The sequence below is a fragment of the Cervus elaphus genome, chromosome 5 (genome assembly GCF_910594005.1).
Source record: "Cervus elaphus chromosome 5, mCerEla1.1, whole genome shotgun sequence".
Lineage (NCBI taxonomy): Eukaryota > Metazoa > Chordata > Mammalia > Artiodactyla > Cervidae > Cervus > Cervus elaphus.
Genome location: NC_057819.1, coordinates 4,249,227 through 4,264,205, shown reverse-complemented (window position 1 = coordinate 4,264,205; position 14,979 = coordinate 4,249,227). Strand labels below are relative to the sequence as shown.

At 57.4% G+C, this 14,979-nt stretch overlaps 1 protein-coding gene across 6 annotated transcripts in view; it reads right to left on the bottom strand.

Moving 5' to 3' along the window:
* Positions 1-14,979, bottom strand: part of ASCC2 (activating signal cointegrator 1 complex subunit 2) — a 35,651-nt gene that overhangs the window by 7,997 nt on the left and 12,675 nt on the right. For all 6 annotated transcript variants that reach the window (XM_043901384.1, XM_043901387.1, XM_043901386.1 and 3 more), the window contains 10 exons: positions 11,790-11,857; positions 10,647-10,757; positions 9,669-9,781; positions 5,502-5,576; positions 4,967-5,074; positions 4,670-4,738; positions 4,345-4,419; positions 2,837-3,008; positions 1,358-1,572; positions 314-433 (listed from right to left, as the gene is read on the bottom strand). In XM_043901384.1, coding sequence (XP_043757319.1) covers positions 314-433; positions 1,358-1,572; positions 2,837-3,008; positions 4,345-4,419; positions 4,670-4,738; positions 4,967-5,074; positions 5,502-5,576; positions 9,669-9,781; positions 10,647-10,757; positions 11,790-11,857 — 1,126 coding nt within the window. The remainder of the gene's footprint in view (positions 1-313; positions 434-1,357; positions 1,573-2,836; positions 3,009-4,344; positions 4,420-4,669; positions 4,739-4,966; positions 5,075-5,501; positions 5,577-9,668; positions 9,782-10,646; positions 10,758-11,789; positions 11,858-14,979) is intronic.

Genomic DNA, 14,979 nt, shown 5'->3' with positions numbered 1-14,979 from the left:
GAGGAGCACTGCCCAGCTCTCCCACCTGGGGACTCCTCTGAAGATGGGAGAAGGGGAGAGGGGCCGCTTTGGCCCTGCAGGCCTTTTGCTGTCAAGGAGGACTCACTAACTCTGCGCACCGGGTTGGAGCCTGAAGTCAGACCGTTAGAGGCCCGGAGCCCGGCTGCTGGAAGCATACCGACCTGGGGCCTGGGGGAGCCCCAGGCGGAAGCTCCATGACCACTTCCATCAAGATGATGGCCCTGGGTGTCCCTTGTCCTCTCTGCACTTGCAGAGTTGGGGTCTCTGGGACCCCGCGGCCCACCGGACTCACCTCCTGCCCTTGTGCACCCGGCTCAGGTCCACCGAGTCCCTGCTGAACACGTCAAACTCGTCATTCTGGAAGACGTTGTGACGGGACGTCACCAGGGGCGTCGGGTCTGGCTTCACCTGTCTGGGGGGGCGACATAGAAATCCATTTCAGGGGGATGTTGCCCCTCCCACGATCTGTCCTTCAGAGCCTCCACTCCCCAGCAATAGCCACACCTGGGACACAGGCTAAAAACCTGCCACCCTGCACACGTGCCACTCACACAGGTTGTGTTCCCGACAGCCCTGCGAGTCAGACAGTCAGAGGTCACTCGAGCTGGGGTTTTTTTTTTTTTTTGCCTCAGTGCCTTCCCCTGTAAAATGGGCACATAGAGGCTGAGGAGTTGGTTCAAAGGCAGAGCTAGCCTCATTCTGGAAGTTATTCACTCATTCATTCAACAAACAACAGTTATTCACGGAAGAAACACCCGTTTACACTCATTCCTGTTGCCCCCGGGGGCTCCATGGAAGGAGTGGGCCCAACTCAGGAAGGGTGGGTGTGGGGGAATTCCCTGATGGTCCAAGGGTTAGGGCTCCACACTCCCGCTGCCGAGGGCCCTGGTGCAACCCCTGCTCAGGGAACTAAGATCCCACAAGCTGTGCACTGTGGTCAAAAAAGCCACAAAAAACAAAGGAAAGAAGGGTGGGTATGAAGGAAGTGAGAAGCTTGGCTGTGCTCCCTCAGTGACCAGGCAGGCGGCAACATCGGAGCTCAGAGGGCTGCAACCCCTCAGTGGCCCCCCGCACCCCGTCTTCCTAGGAGGCGGAGCAGGGAGGCCCGGCAGTGCCCTCTCTGCGCTGCAGGGGCCACGTGAGCACCTCTGGGGGCCTGAGGTTTAGGTTTCCCCAAAGAGGACGTCAGCTTCCGTGGTTGGGAACCGCCACCCCGGGGAAGTGTCGAGTGCGGGACACGGGAGAAGGAGGAGGGGGAGGCAGAGGAGATGCGAAGGGCCCCGACAGGAGCCCGGGGCAGTCTGGGCGCCTGGGCCCCCTCCCACCCCGCTCCCACCTGTGCAGGCCGCGGTCCAGCTGGCCGAGGGCGGGGGCCAGCCGCCCTTCCAGGACGTTGTTGATCACCCGCTCGGCGTCGTAGCCGTAGTGCTCCAGGCAGGCCAGGATGAAGCCCTCGCCAAGGTCCGGCAGCAGGTCCTTCACTTGGGAGATGAGCGAGTCCAGCTCCACACCGCACACGGTGGGGCCCGAGGCTGCAGCCGCCCCCAGGCACTGCGGAAGAGACCGAGAGGACTCCTGAGCTGGGCCGGGGACAGGCCCCGAACAGCACTGGTCTCGGAGTCAGGCGACCTGGTCTGAGTCCCAGCCCTGCCCCTCCTGGCTGAGGGGCCTTACCCAAATGTCTTAAGTCTCTCTGAGCCTCCATTTCCTCCTCTGTGAAAGGGGGAGCTACGGCTAACCAGCTGAGCTGCTGAGTCTGGCTGTGTGACCTTGCACAGGGCACTTAACCTCTCTGAACCTCGGTTTCCTACTCATAAAGCCCCCAGACTACTCCTACTTCATCGGGTTGTTTTCCAATGGTTCAAAGAGATGATACACAAAAAGTGCAGAGCACAGAGCCTGGTGTGGGCGAGGCTGTCCATAAGCAGCCGTGGCTTCTGGGAATCAGCCCCTTTCCCTCTCTGACAGGTTGACGACTGAGGTCGGAGGGGAATAGCAACCGCTGGAGCTGGCTGATGTGGAGAAGCGCCCCTTTGGCTCGGAATGGGTTAATTTTTTCAGCTTTTCAATTAAGGAAATTCACAAATCAAAAAAACAGTAATAAAACTCCTCCATGTCTGAGGCAAGAAGTCAAATGGGGAAAAGGTGGTGGGGAGGGACTACCATTCTCCAAGGCCCTGGGACAGTGGACACGGGGCCTGGGGCCTAACAGAAGGACAGCAGCGTCTGGCAGCGGGGCCCGGGGGCCGGTCACTCAGTCCTCGCAGCAGCTCTGAGCACCCACGTGGAGATGGGGACCGTGCCATCCCCTCCTTACAGGGGAGGAACCAGGGCTCACGTGAGGGACATGCCTAAGGGCTCAGAGCTGGTGGGTGGCAGAATCAGGATACGCCCCTGAGTGGCCTGACCCCAGAGACTGTGTCGTCTTAATCCCCAAGTCCACGCTGCCTCCTGACACGCAGGGGCGAGCCCCCGGCCAGCGGCCAATCAGTAGGACCACAGAGGTGGTGATGCTGGGTTCGGCGACGTCTGGAGCGACAGCACCAGCTCAGTGGCTTCCCCTGTGTTTAGAGGTGAGCGCCGGCGGAGATTTCATGTGGAAAAAAGCTCCAGTGCTTCACCTTGTGGGGGGAACTGAGGCCCTGCCGCCTTGCCTATCTCACAGGCTGCCCAGCTCGCCCTCGGCTCAGAACCCTCTAAGAGCAGTGTGGAGCAGGCCGGCAGCTCAGAAGCTGTCAACCCCAAGACAAACCCTTTTCCTCGAGGGAACACAGAAGGGAGGTCCCCTGCTGCCCCGGCCAGTCCCATCACACACCTCCTCCTCCTGGGGGAGTGCGGAGGGCCCGCTGACCGCCTCCGCCGCCTCCCCCACCCCGTTAGGGTTCTCAGCCGCGGGCGGGTCTCTGGCGTCGGTGGCTTTCCTCCGATCCACCCCTTCCCAGGCGCTCTCGACCGCCTGGAGGATGTAGGCGGTCCGTGTCTCGTCCCTGGGAGGACGGGTTAAGGGGTCTCTCTCGGGGACCACAGCCCTCTCTCCACCCCTCACTGCGTGGCTGAGGCCAGGGGCCGTCTGGGCTGCACCCCGCGCGCACTGCGGGCTGCCTGGGGAAACGGGCCAGCCCACGGCCACACGAGCCTCAAAACCCAGTACCTGCCGCTCAGCAGAGAGCCGCTCTGGGTAAGAGCAGGGCCAGGGTCTGGCAGCCGAGGATCCTGGGACAAGGCAGCTGGCCGAGCCCGCAGCTCCCGCCCTGCACGGACCCCCCAGGAGGAGGGCCCGGCGGGGGTACTACCACCGGGGGTCCTGTCCCACTGGCTGTGGGCTTGCTGCAAAGGCTGGGGGCCCACAGGGTGTCCCTGAGGCTGGACTCAGCAACCTACCCCAGCCACCCAAATGGCCCTCAGGCCCATTCCTCGCGGCCCCTTGTCCCTCTCCAAAACCCCGGTGCTGCCAAGCCAGATGCTGGGTGGTTGCTCTAGACTCTCACTCTACTTTCTTCAAAAAAAAAAATTAACTAATTAGTTAGGCTGTGCCAGGTCTTAGTTGCAGCACTCGGGATCTTTGATCCTTAGTTACGGTGTGTGGGATCTAGCTCCCTGACCAGCGATTGAACCTGGGCCCCCTGCATTGGGACCATGGAGTCTTAACCACTGGGCCACCAGGCAAGTCCCTCCCTCACAGCTGCTTCTAACCCAAGCGCCCAGCACCCAAAGTCTGAGGCTGACAAGGTCAACCTCCGCTTCCCATCCTTCCAGGTCTCCCAGCACCTGCAGGGGTGACCCCAAACTCCTCAGCGAGGGCCACCCCAGGGCTCATCTGCCATGGCCAAACCCGGCCCCCACCAGACCCCCGCCCCCAGCGCCCTGCAGGCTGCAGGCAACGTCCGCGGGCTCAACAGGCAGGCCTGCTGAGCCCCGGGGAACACTTAGTTCAGGGCGTGGCCGTCTCCTATTCCTTGTGCTACTCTCAACTTGGGTTTCACTTCCGTGTGACACCCCCTTCTCCCCTCGCCTCCCCTGCCTCCGAGTGACGCTATCCCTGCCTGTGTGCTTATCCGTCTCCCATCCTGCATGAGGTCCCCGAGGGCAGGGTTGAGTCCCTCTTGGTCACACAGGCCCAGATGCTCAGCAAAGACCAGGGAAAGCAGGGCTATGTGTACCCCGAGGATCAGAGCAGTTGTCTCCTCCCAAAACAGGGTGTCAGGAAAAGCTGGCTCCCACATGTTCTGGGGCTAAACGGCCCCTCCACTCCTCCAGGTCCAACCCGGTCAGGACCCAGGACCCAGGGCCAGGCCCACCCCGGAGGCCGCGGTGGAAGGATACAGGGCAGATGACGCCTGCTGCAGAAGGCTGACGTCATCGGCCACGGGGAAGAGCGCATCGTAGTCCCGCAGGAACCTGGAGCGGGGCGGGAGTCAGAGGGTGGTGGGGCGGGGGGCGGGAGTTAAGAGGGGTGGTGGGGCGGGGGCCGGACTTTGAGGGTGGGGGGGAACACCAGGCTGGTTTGCCGCTCCCCATGTCTGCCGCCCAACCACAAAGGCCAAAAGCTTAGATCGTGGTGAGGCCAGGGCAGGGGCTCTGTTTTGGAAGGTCTCTCCTGGGGCTGGTGGGAGGGCTGGGCCCGCTCCCGCTGCTGCTCCCAGCTCACCTCTTCTCCTGCAGCAAGGAGCTGAAGATCTGAAGGAAGTCTTCGATGAAGCCCTGGACGTTATCACAGCTGGAACAGGACACAGAGAAGAGGATGCGCTCACTCCCTGCAGACAGGCTCGGCTCCTTCCCGGCCCGCCCCACCCCTCTGTGGCCTCCCTCATTCTTCCTGGTTTCCCATCTTTGCTCTGCAACCCCGGGGCAGGGGAGGGAGCCCCGTGCAGTGAGGGCAGTGCCCCAGCCGGGCTTGGGTAAGGCGCTCTTCCGCCTGGGCGGGCAGGGGATCCCGAGCACCCACCTGCTTTCCAGGACTGGGAGGAGGCAGGTCTGATTCAGGAGGATGTGGAGAATCTCCAGTAGCTTCTTCCTGGAATGGGAGAGCCTCTGCCACAGGTCACCTAGCAGCCTTGGAGGCCAGAGAGGAAAAAAGTAGATCTGAGAGGCAGAAAGGCACCAGGGGAGTTTCTTCACAGCCTTTGCAGGTGCCCCCTACCCAGCCCTCCACCCCCCGGGGCTGAGAAAGCCTCACAGTTCGCTGCTGACAGCAGCTGGCAAAGGGCCACAGGCTCCGAGAGGCTGGCTGGTTCCAGGGCCACCTGTCAGCTCAAACGGTGGCTCAGGAACCAGCGGGTTAATGAGTCTGGAGCAGCAGCTGAGGGGGAAAAGCTTCCTTGCCGCCAGGAGGCTGCTAGGTAGGGAGGGAAGCGCCAGCCAAATGTGCGGGGCCTCTCGTCCCCGGCCCTTGGCCCTTGGTGTAGAGAAGGGGTGCTGACGCCCAGCACAGGTGAGCTGGGGCTCTCCCACAACACCCCTCAGTTTTGTCCCTGCCTCACTTGCTGTCTTCAAGCCTCCTCTTCTTAATTGCAGACTCCAGTTCGGGAATGGCTATTTCGTAAAAGGAAGCTAGCCTGCAGTGACACATACGGGGTAAAAGGCCGGATTAGTTCAGAAATCTCACACTTCCTTAGAAAAATCAAAGCACGCTCAAGGGAGTGGGAGGGCCCATTTCTTCCTGCCAGATTGTCCCCAAGACAAGTGTCTCCCTCACCCTGGATTGCTCCACTGTGGCTGGTCCTAGGAAGAGCCTGGTGGGCAGTGACCTGGAGCTCGCCCCCTGCTCAGATGGGAATCCAAGAGGCGCTCGTTCTCACAGAGCAACGAGTGGGCCACCCAGGACGCACCAAGCTTTGAGGAATAGATACAAGGTGACCTTCTTCTTGCTCAGAAGCTGCCAGCAGCTCCCTACCTCCTGTGATATCAGAGTGAAACTCCTCTGTCTGGTACCTCTGTACCTGGTACAGCCCAGCCAAGCTGGCTTCTCACCTCGGTAACCTCACAGCCACCTGTCCTCAACTCAGACTTAAACTCTCCACCCCCTAAATTAGGAGACTGAGATGAACCTAGACCTCCTGTCACAGGTGAAAGAGAGACCTATACTGTGCAGCACAGGGAGCTCTACCCAATACTCTGCAACAACCTATGTGGGAAAAGAAGCTGGGGACTTCCCTGGTAGTCAGGTGGTTAAAGCTCGGTGCTCCCAACGCAGAGGGCACAGGTTCAATCCCTGGTCAGGGAACTAAGATCCCACATGCCAAAAAAATAAAAATTATTAAAAAAAAAAAAAAAGAATCTGAAAAAGAATGGACACACATATATTTGGTTGTTGTTCAGTTGCGAAGTTGTCCGACTCTTTGCGACCCCATGGCCCATTGCCTGCCAGGCTCCTCTGTCCATGGGATTTTCCAGGCAAGAATACTGCAGTGGGTTGCCATTTCCTTCTCCAAGGGATCTTCCCAACCACTTGCATCTCCTGCATTGGCAGGCAGATTCTTCCCCACTGAGCCACCAGGGAAGCCTATATATATATATACATATATATATGTATGTATGTATGTATGTATGTATGTATGTATATATACATATCTGATTCACTTTGCTATACACTTGAAACTAACCAAATACTGTAAATCAACTATACTCCAATTAAAAAAACACACAAAACCCAGCTCTCCATCCGAGCCACATGCTTCCTGACCATCAGCTCACCCCTGTGACCATTCCTCTCTGGAACCGACACACCGCACTCAGAAGATGCTGATCTTACACCTTAAAATGCAGCTACCTCTCTCCCGGGGCGTAATTCCATCTCTGAACATCTTAAGTTCCCAAAGCCAGAAAAGCAGCTGACGTGCCTAGGACAGAGCTGAATCTGCAGCAGCAGATGCAATGTACCCTGTGAACATTTGTCTGTCGATTGCTGGCTCCTGGCAACTTTTTCCTGGTGTGGGGCTGTCCGTAGACGTGGGGAGGCAGGCCAAAAGGGGCACGGCTTCTGAGGCCCACAGCGTGGCACCCAGAAGACAGTTTGGCTCAAAGAGAGTCAGGCGTTGCCATGATACACTGTTGGTGAAAGGGTAAATTGAAACAGCCCCTATGGAGGGTGATTTGGCGAAATCCGTGAAAATTTCAACTGCATGTACCATCTGTTCCTGCAATTCTACTTCTAGGAATTTATTCCTCAGATATAGTTGTAAAAGTACACAATGACCTAGGTGCAAAGTTAGCCTTCATGGCAATGTTTGTTGTTTTTTTTTTTTGGTAATAGCAAACAGTTGGAAAAAACCTAAAATGCCATCTCTGGGGTCTGGGGTCCCCTACAATGGAGTTCTACACAGAGATACCAAAGACTGAAGGTGGTTCATGCACAGATATGCATTAAATTTAAAAGTAAAATGCCTACAGTACATATAGCACTCATAATATGCCGGTACATGTGCATGCTGTCATGTTCGACTCTTTGCAACCGCAGGAACTATAGCCTGCCAGGCTCCTCTGTCTGTGGGATTTTTCAGGCAAGATGCTGGAGTGGATTGCCGTTTCCTCCTTCAGGGTATCTTCCTGACCCAAGGATTCAGCCCGAATCTCCTAAGTCTCCTGCATTGGCAGGTGGACACTTTACCACTCAGTCACCTGGGACGCCCAATATGCCAGTATATGAAATATTAAAAAGAGGGTGGAGGTAGATAATGTGTTTATTTGCTTATATGTGCATATTTACATGCATATCTTTGGAAAATTCCACAAAAAAACTAACCCAATGGTTGTGTGTGAGAAACAGAAGTGGAGAAGGGGGAGAGGGAGACTTTTCAATATGTGTTTTATATACCCTGTGAATATATTATTTGCTCAGAAAATTACAGTGCAGAAGGAGAGGAAGGCGGAGAAGGCTACTCAGAGAGATTAGCTGGAGGGTGTTTGGTGAGGTAACCCCTTGCCTGGAGCCCTCCGGACCGAGGCCTCTGCTCAGCACGCCTTCCTGGCCTCCAGCACAGTTGGAACAGGCTGAGCCGGCCTCAGGCTATTTGTGGGTCGGAGGCAGCTGTCCCTTGCCAAAGCCAGGGTCACTGGCAGTCAAAAATGTTTTCCTTTCTTCCTCCTCACCCTGAAGTGGGTGGAGCTGTGCCCCTGCCTCCAGGGGCGGTTGTTGTCCGGTCGCTAAGTCGAGCCTGACTGTTTGTGACCCCATGGACGGCAGCACGCCAAGCTCGCCTGTCCTTCACCGTCTCCTGGAGTTTACTCAAACTCATGTCCATTGTGATGCCTTCCAGGTACCTCTTAGGAAACTCAGCTCTTCCGGCAAGGTCCCTCCCATCTCCAGAGACCCTTTCCAAGGCCATCTGTGCCCCATTTCGCAAAATGGGAAAGTGCTCATGGTGAATGAAAATAAGCCTAAGAACAGCCTGATTGTTCAGAGTGATTTTCATTTCCTACCTCTGGGGAGTTCCCAGGTTTCCAGTTTGTCACATTTACCATGAGGTAAATACCTTTAAAAAATTGTGACAACATTTTTAAAAGTCCCATCCCCACCCTTTTCTTCTGGGGACAGTGTGGATCGGTGCTTTTTTCTAACATTCTCCGGGAGGCTGAGCAATCCTCATGTCTGATTTTTAAGAGCTGAGGGGACCCAGTGGGCTCAGGGTGCCAGCTGCCATCTCTGACACATGTCTGCGCTAGATAAATGTTTTGTGGGATAGCTGGGCAGATGACCCAGTGGACAGAGGGCTGGGGGGATGGAGTTGGGTAGCTCCCAGAATGGTGGGGGGAGATGCCTGGCAAGAACAGCTGGAGGCCACTGAGAACAGGACAGCCCCCACCCCCCACTGTCGCCAGGCAACGAGCCAGTTACCAGCCACCGTCCCGGCACCCCTTTCTCATTGCCCAAGGAACGGATGCCCACAGGGCTAAGTGGGCAAAGAGGGTCTTTCTCCCTCCCCTGTATGCCCCTCTTGGTCTTTCTCCATCACAGCAGGATCTTTCTATGACTTCTTTGGATAGAAGCCTCCTGCCTCCACCTAAAGGCCCCATTCCCCACCAGCACACGTCGCACACCAGGTCTGACTTCCCTGGGGCCGCATCTTGCGGTCGCCTGCTCCCCAAGCCCACTCCCCGACTCCCACCCCATGTCACACTGCACTCCGCGGCTTCTCCAGGATCTGGGCCACCGCAGGCTTCACTCTGCAGTTGGAATGCCCTTCCGGCCACGGCAGACTTTCTGTGCCAGGCAGGTTGCTGTTCATTCTTAAGGTTTCATCTAAGGGTCACCCCGAAACCATCTCTTATTCCTCCAGACAGAACCATGCTCCCTCGTCTGCATTCCTGATACGGCCCCACCAGCTGGCCCCACGCAGACGCACATCTGCTCGCGTGCGCGCCTCCCCGCCTGGAGGCCGGAGTCCTCAGCCTGAGCCTCCTCGGCCTCCGGCACTCGCGGTGCCCGCCCAGGCCGGGGAGTCTGCAGCAGACCGGGTCTGAATGGAAACTGCCCCGCCCTTGGCTGGCGTTTTTCTCCCTCCCCTCCCCTGCTCTTAGCCCCCCAGTAAAAGTCCTTCTCAAATGCAGCCTCCATGCAGGCGGGCGCTGGAAGAGGGGGCCCGGCATGTTCTGAGTAAATATCGGCTGAATGTGGGTGTGAACCCGGACCTCGGCTGCAACCACTGTACCTGTAACAGAAGTCGTGTTTCTGGAAGGTCGGACAAGCCAGAGGGAAGATGTCCAGAAAGGCCCAGAGGGTGGTGCAGGTGTCACAAAGGTAGAGGACGACGTCCTTTAACTCCTGTCAGGCAGAAGCAAAACACCGCATTATTCTCCCCCAGGGACAGCTCTGGAGAGGGTCTGAGGCAAAGCAGACAGAGCCCAGGGTTCCCCTGGGCCCGCCTGCCCCAGCTGCAGCGGACGCACGCCCAGGGAGGTCTAGGGTGACCTCTTCCTCCGCGTTAATACGCGTCTCTCTTTGAAGCCGAAGGAGAACCCATCCCTGAATGTGAAGACAGCGCCTGAGGTCCCGCAGAGAACACACACCCCAGGGAGGCCAGGACAGCCAGCGCCCACTCTCTGTGGGGTCTGGAGAGCGTGCTGAGAACAGGCAGGGCTTCCTCAGCGCTCCCTGATTCTCCTAACAACTCAAGCAAGAGGCTGGGCCGCCGGTCAGACCTCCACTTTACAGATAAGGGAACCTCTCTGCGGCTCACGGCTCCCACGGCACTGGCTGCACCCTTTTCGGGAACGCTTGTTTAAGGCCCGCTTTCCCACGACAGCGCGAGCTGCGGGAGGGCCGCCCGCTGCAGCCTCGCCCCTGCCCTAACTCCGGTGCAAACACAGGCGTCTGCTTCTGTAACTACTGGGCCTCACGGCCCAGCCTGGGGGCCCAGCATGTGCTGGGGGCCCCTCGGGGCATGCTGGTGCCATGGATGAATGGCCCCGTGAGTAACGCACCCAGGAACCCGTCCAGCTGAACTAAGCGAAGGCTAAACCTCCATGCTGTTCCCTCTGAGACTCCATAAACGAAGTGAGAAAGCCAGTGTCCTAAAGCCTGCATGATGGGCGAGCTGCCTGCAGGGTGGGGTGAGGGCTGTGAGCAGCGGGGGAAGCTCCAGGCCTTCTCTTGGCCAGAAAGCAGCCGGGCTGAAGGGCAGGCTCACCGGGAGAGGCATGTCGCTGGGGGTGAGCCGGCCCCTCTCCTCGAGCCTCTGGGGTGTGGCACTGGCCCCGTCCCCATGCAGACCACAGTGCTGGAGGATATTGCTGAAGACCTGTGAACACAGGAGGTGACTCTCTGACATCCTACCGAACTGGCAGCGGGGACCCCGTCCTGCAGCGAGCGACTGGTGACCCCAACACTGCCTTGGAATCTTCAGGATATATGCCAGTGTCCCTGGGACACCAGGTGAGACAGTGACCTTCTCAGTGACCTTCTCAGAATGGAACCTGTGTCAAAAGGGAATCATGCGGTCATCCTTCCTACAGGACTGTGGTGAGGACGATGATGATGAAAAGTATGTAAACCCTGTGGATGTGACTGGGATCGGCTGGACAGGTGTATGGGGATGGATATTTAGGAGATAGTCAGCAACATGTATTTTTGGATGCCCTGGGCAAGGCGATTTATGGGAACTGTACTGCAATAAAAGACAAATCAATAGTGAGGGGGAAAACAGAGCCCATTGTGGATTGCACCACATTTAAGTTGGAGAAGCAAATGGCAGCCACTCCAGTATTCTTGCCTAGGAAATCCCGTGGACAGAGTCTGAGCCTGGTGGGCTACAATCCATGGTGTTGCAAAGAGCCGGACATGACTTAGCAACTGAGCACCACACTTAAGTACACTGGCAGTAAAATTCTAGAGAGTACTGTGAACAGTGCTTATCTCCTGGTGGTGGGATTACGGAGGAAGGTTCATCTTCTTCTATTTATTTATTTATTGTAATTTCCCAAAGTTTCTACAATAAGCATTATTGCATAAAAATGATTTTATGGGGCTTTAGAGCTCGGACTTGAGAGTCGTACAGGGGTATTCCCGGGGCAGATGGCTGTTGAGAGACAGCACAGAATGCACCGCAAGCCCCTTCTGTGTGAGCGCTGCATGGCCCTCAGAGTGCAGCCCTGTTAGAGAAAGGACAAATTCGAAGGAGTGAAGTGAGGGGCAGAACACAGAGATGGTCTGGGGTGGGGGGATTTCCCCCAGACTCTTGCAGGAAAGTGGAGCAACATCACCAGGTAGGAGAAGGGGTCTGCCCCGCCCCCATCCCCCCCACCCTCCCCAGGGCAGGCAGAAGAGGTGGCACCTGAAGGATGGTGGGCATGGTTTCGTCCAGATCATTATAGTAACTTGGCTGCTGGATAAAGATGTTTCCTGAAAAGAGAAGAGAAAGGTAGGAATTGGGGAAAGACGGTGGGGGTGGACAGGATGGAAGACAAGTTCCACATGGCTGCCAGCATGTTCTGTGACCTTTCGCCCCTCTCCTGAGCTTGCCTGCACCACTGCAGTCCTGGCCCCGGGCCCTGCTGGCACAGAGCTCTGGCCCAGCCTAGAAACTTCCCCAGGGTGAGGGAGGGGCCTCGCCTCAGTACAATTTAACCTTTTCAGCACCTCTGCCCCAGCGAATTACGTAAAAGACCCACCCGTCCTGGTCAAACCAGCTCACCCTGCCGTCCCCGGGGAGTGATTGTACTTGGGCACCGTGCCTTGTATGACAGTGTTGGCTTTGTAAACGGGAGTGAGTCATCCAGGAAAATTAGGAGACGTGATCTCTTTGCCCAAGAAACCTGGGTGCTACAGTCCAGGAGTCCTGCCAGGCCGATTCTGGAGAAATTCTCTAGAAATTCTCTCACCCGCTGCTTTTGAACCCGCTGGCCATACACAGCCATCCTCCAAGGTGAGAGGCTGGCCAAGGACCTGGGGGGAGGTTTAGCACACACGTGCAGTTACTCCCAGAACATGAAGGCCCTCCCCGGGTGTGCGTTGCTGTTGAGTCGCTCAGTCATGCCCGGCTGTTTGCAATCCCATGGACTGTAGCCCACCAGGCTCCTCTGTCCATGGGACTTCCCAGGCAAGAATACTGGAGTGGGTTGCCACGCCCTCCTCCAGGGGATCTTCCTGACCCAGGGACAGAACCCCCGTCTCCTGCGTTGCAGGTGGATTCTTCACCACCGAGCCACCAGGGAAGCCCCGCGTGTTCACTGTGCCCCAGATACTGCTGCTGTGAGTGTGGTGGTCAGAGAGCACAGCCACTGGGACAGAAACCGAGTGTTCAGGCCGCCCAACGGAGCGGGCAGAGGATCACAGCTTGCGAGGGGCAGGAACGTGCAAAATGGCACCGCCTCAGAAAGGGGCCTGGCTTCCTCATCCCACTGCAGTCTTGGCACCGAAGGCTGGCTGGCTGTCAGGACGCTCTGAGTCCTAGGTGTCCTCCGTCCTTGGGCAGGGCTGTCCTTGGCTGCCTTCAACATAACCCTGCAGCCCTCACTCCATCCCGGAGGGCTTGAAAATGAATGAGCTCAGAGGCCAGATGGGGCTGGGTGAGTAAGCGAGCCACTAGGTGGCTGGACTTTCTCTAAACGCTTTCCTGGAGGCCACTTGGTCCTGGGATTCCAGAAAGTGTTACCGGCAGGAGCTTGCTTGGCATCTCCCACTCCAGATGGGTGCTGACCCCTCAGCCTGTGAAGGAAGTTCTCCCTGACCATCTGCTCCCACCTCCTGCTCCTGACGGGCGGGGAGTGAGTGACCGAGCTGTCTCCCCGCAGCCTCTGCTCTTCTTCATTGAACCGTCCTAGCGACATCCTCAAGGTCGTTTGAACTCCTGACTGTGGCACAAAGGGCCTGCATGATCTGGCTTCTGCTGGCATCTCCTGCCACCCTCTCCCATCCCTCGAATTGCATTCTTCCCTCACACCATCCTCAGCCTCACAGAAGGAAACTGCCCCTTCCCTCTGCCTGCAGTGACCTCCCAGCGCCGAGTTCACCAGAAGGCAGGTGTCACCCTCTGCATTCAGAGTCTCCCGACCCAGTTGTTGGGAGCAGGCCTCCTCCCACAATCCCCGGGCCACACGGCGGTCCCCACCACACCCGGAGTGCCAGGCACAGGGGAAGGCACTCTCTCAGGAGCCTCCTCATGCTCAGCCCTGAGTAATAGGAATGCTCTATGAGCGTCAAAATAGATCACATTTCAGTCTACCCTCAGGCTCTTCGGAGCCTCTTTCTTCTCCTTTATCTGATCCCAATGACAGGGAAGATCTGACTTTTGATCTCCTAAAGAAATAACTAAAAAGTCAAAGTGATGGCACCCGTCCTTAGACTGAAGCAGTTCAGAAACCCAGGGTGCATGCGAGGTATGGCCAAAGAGACCAGGGCTGTCCTCCGCAGGGTCAAGGTCTCACAGCCTAACTGAAAGGCCTGGCTTTCACAATTACACTCGCTGATTCACAACACCAGCCTTGAGGTTGGAAAAAAAAAGTGGGAGGTGGGGACAGGGCAAGGCCTGGGCTTCGGCCCGAAGGACAGGCGGTCAGTTCCTGTGCTCCACCCCCACCCCCACCCCGCCTCCTTTGTCAAGCCTCTTCTTCCAGCTGATCTGCTTTGCTCAAGAGCTTCTGTGGCAGAGAAAGCAGAGGCTGCCCCATGCTGTGTCTCCTGTCTTCTGCTCAAGGGTTGGGAAGAGAGCTAACGTGTATGTTGGAGGGTGTGGAGAAGGGGCCTGCAGACCGACAGGCAGACAGACACACACACAGGAAGAAGGGGCGCCTGAGGCCCGATCCCGCCATCTTGTCTGTGAACCAGCCTCCGTGAGCCAAAGACAGGGCTTCCCTTCGTAAACGGATTTCAGATTCTTAATCTGAGGATGAGAACATTCTTAAACAGCTCAAAATCTATGAGGGGGTATGTCTTCCTGGAGACAAGCTTCCGTCTGATTCTCAGAGGAGCCAAGTGACCCTAGAAATGCGGAGCCCCGGCAGCAGGCGGACCTCTCTCGCTCCAGCCTCGCCCATCTGCGGCCAGACGGCCTCTTCTCCTGGATCCTCTGAGCGGGTGACAGCCCCCAGACCCAACGCTGACCTTGCCTCTACTCACTCTCCAGGGGGGTTAAGACTCCTCCCTCCAGCTGACCTCACGAAGCCCCATCGACTCTCCTCTCGGGTATCCCTCTCTGCCCAGGCTCTCCCGTTCCAGCCCACGCTGAAGCCCTGGGCCCCTCCACGGCCTCCTATCACCACCCTCCCCACCTGCGTGCTGCCAGATGGACCGTGTCAGCGGACAGCTCCCCACCCTGCTCCATGCTCCCAGAGGCTCCCGCGGCCCTGTCACGATACGAGCTTACACGTACCAAGTGCCTGTAACGTGCCAGGCTCTGTGCTGGGCCCCACCTCATATTCACTCCCCACAACCATCCTACAGGCTGGATGCCTCATCAGTCTTCCCTTTCTTCAAATGAGAAAACTCAGGCTTAGAGCGGCTGACTGCCCGAGTCAAAGGGACAC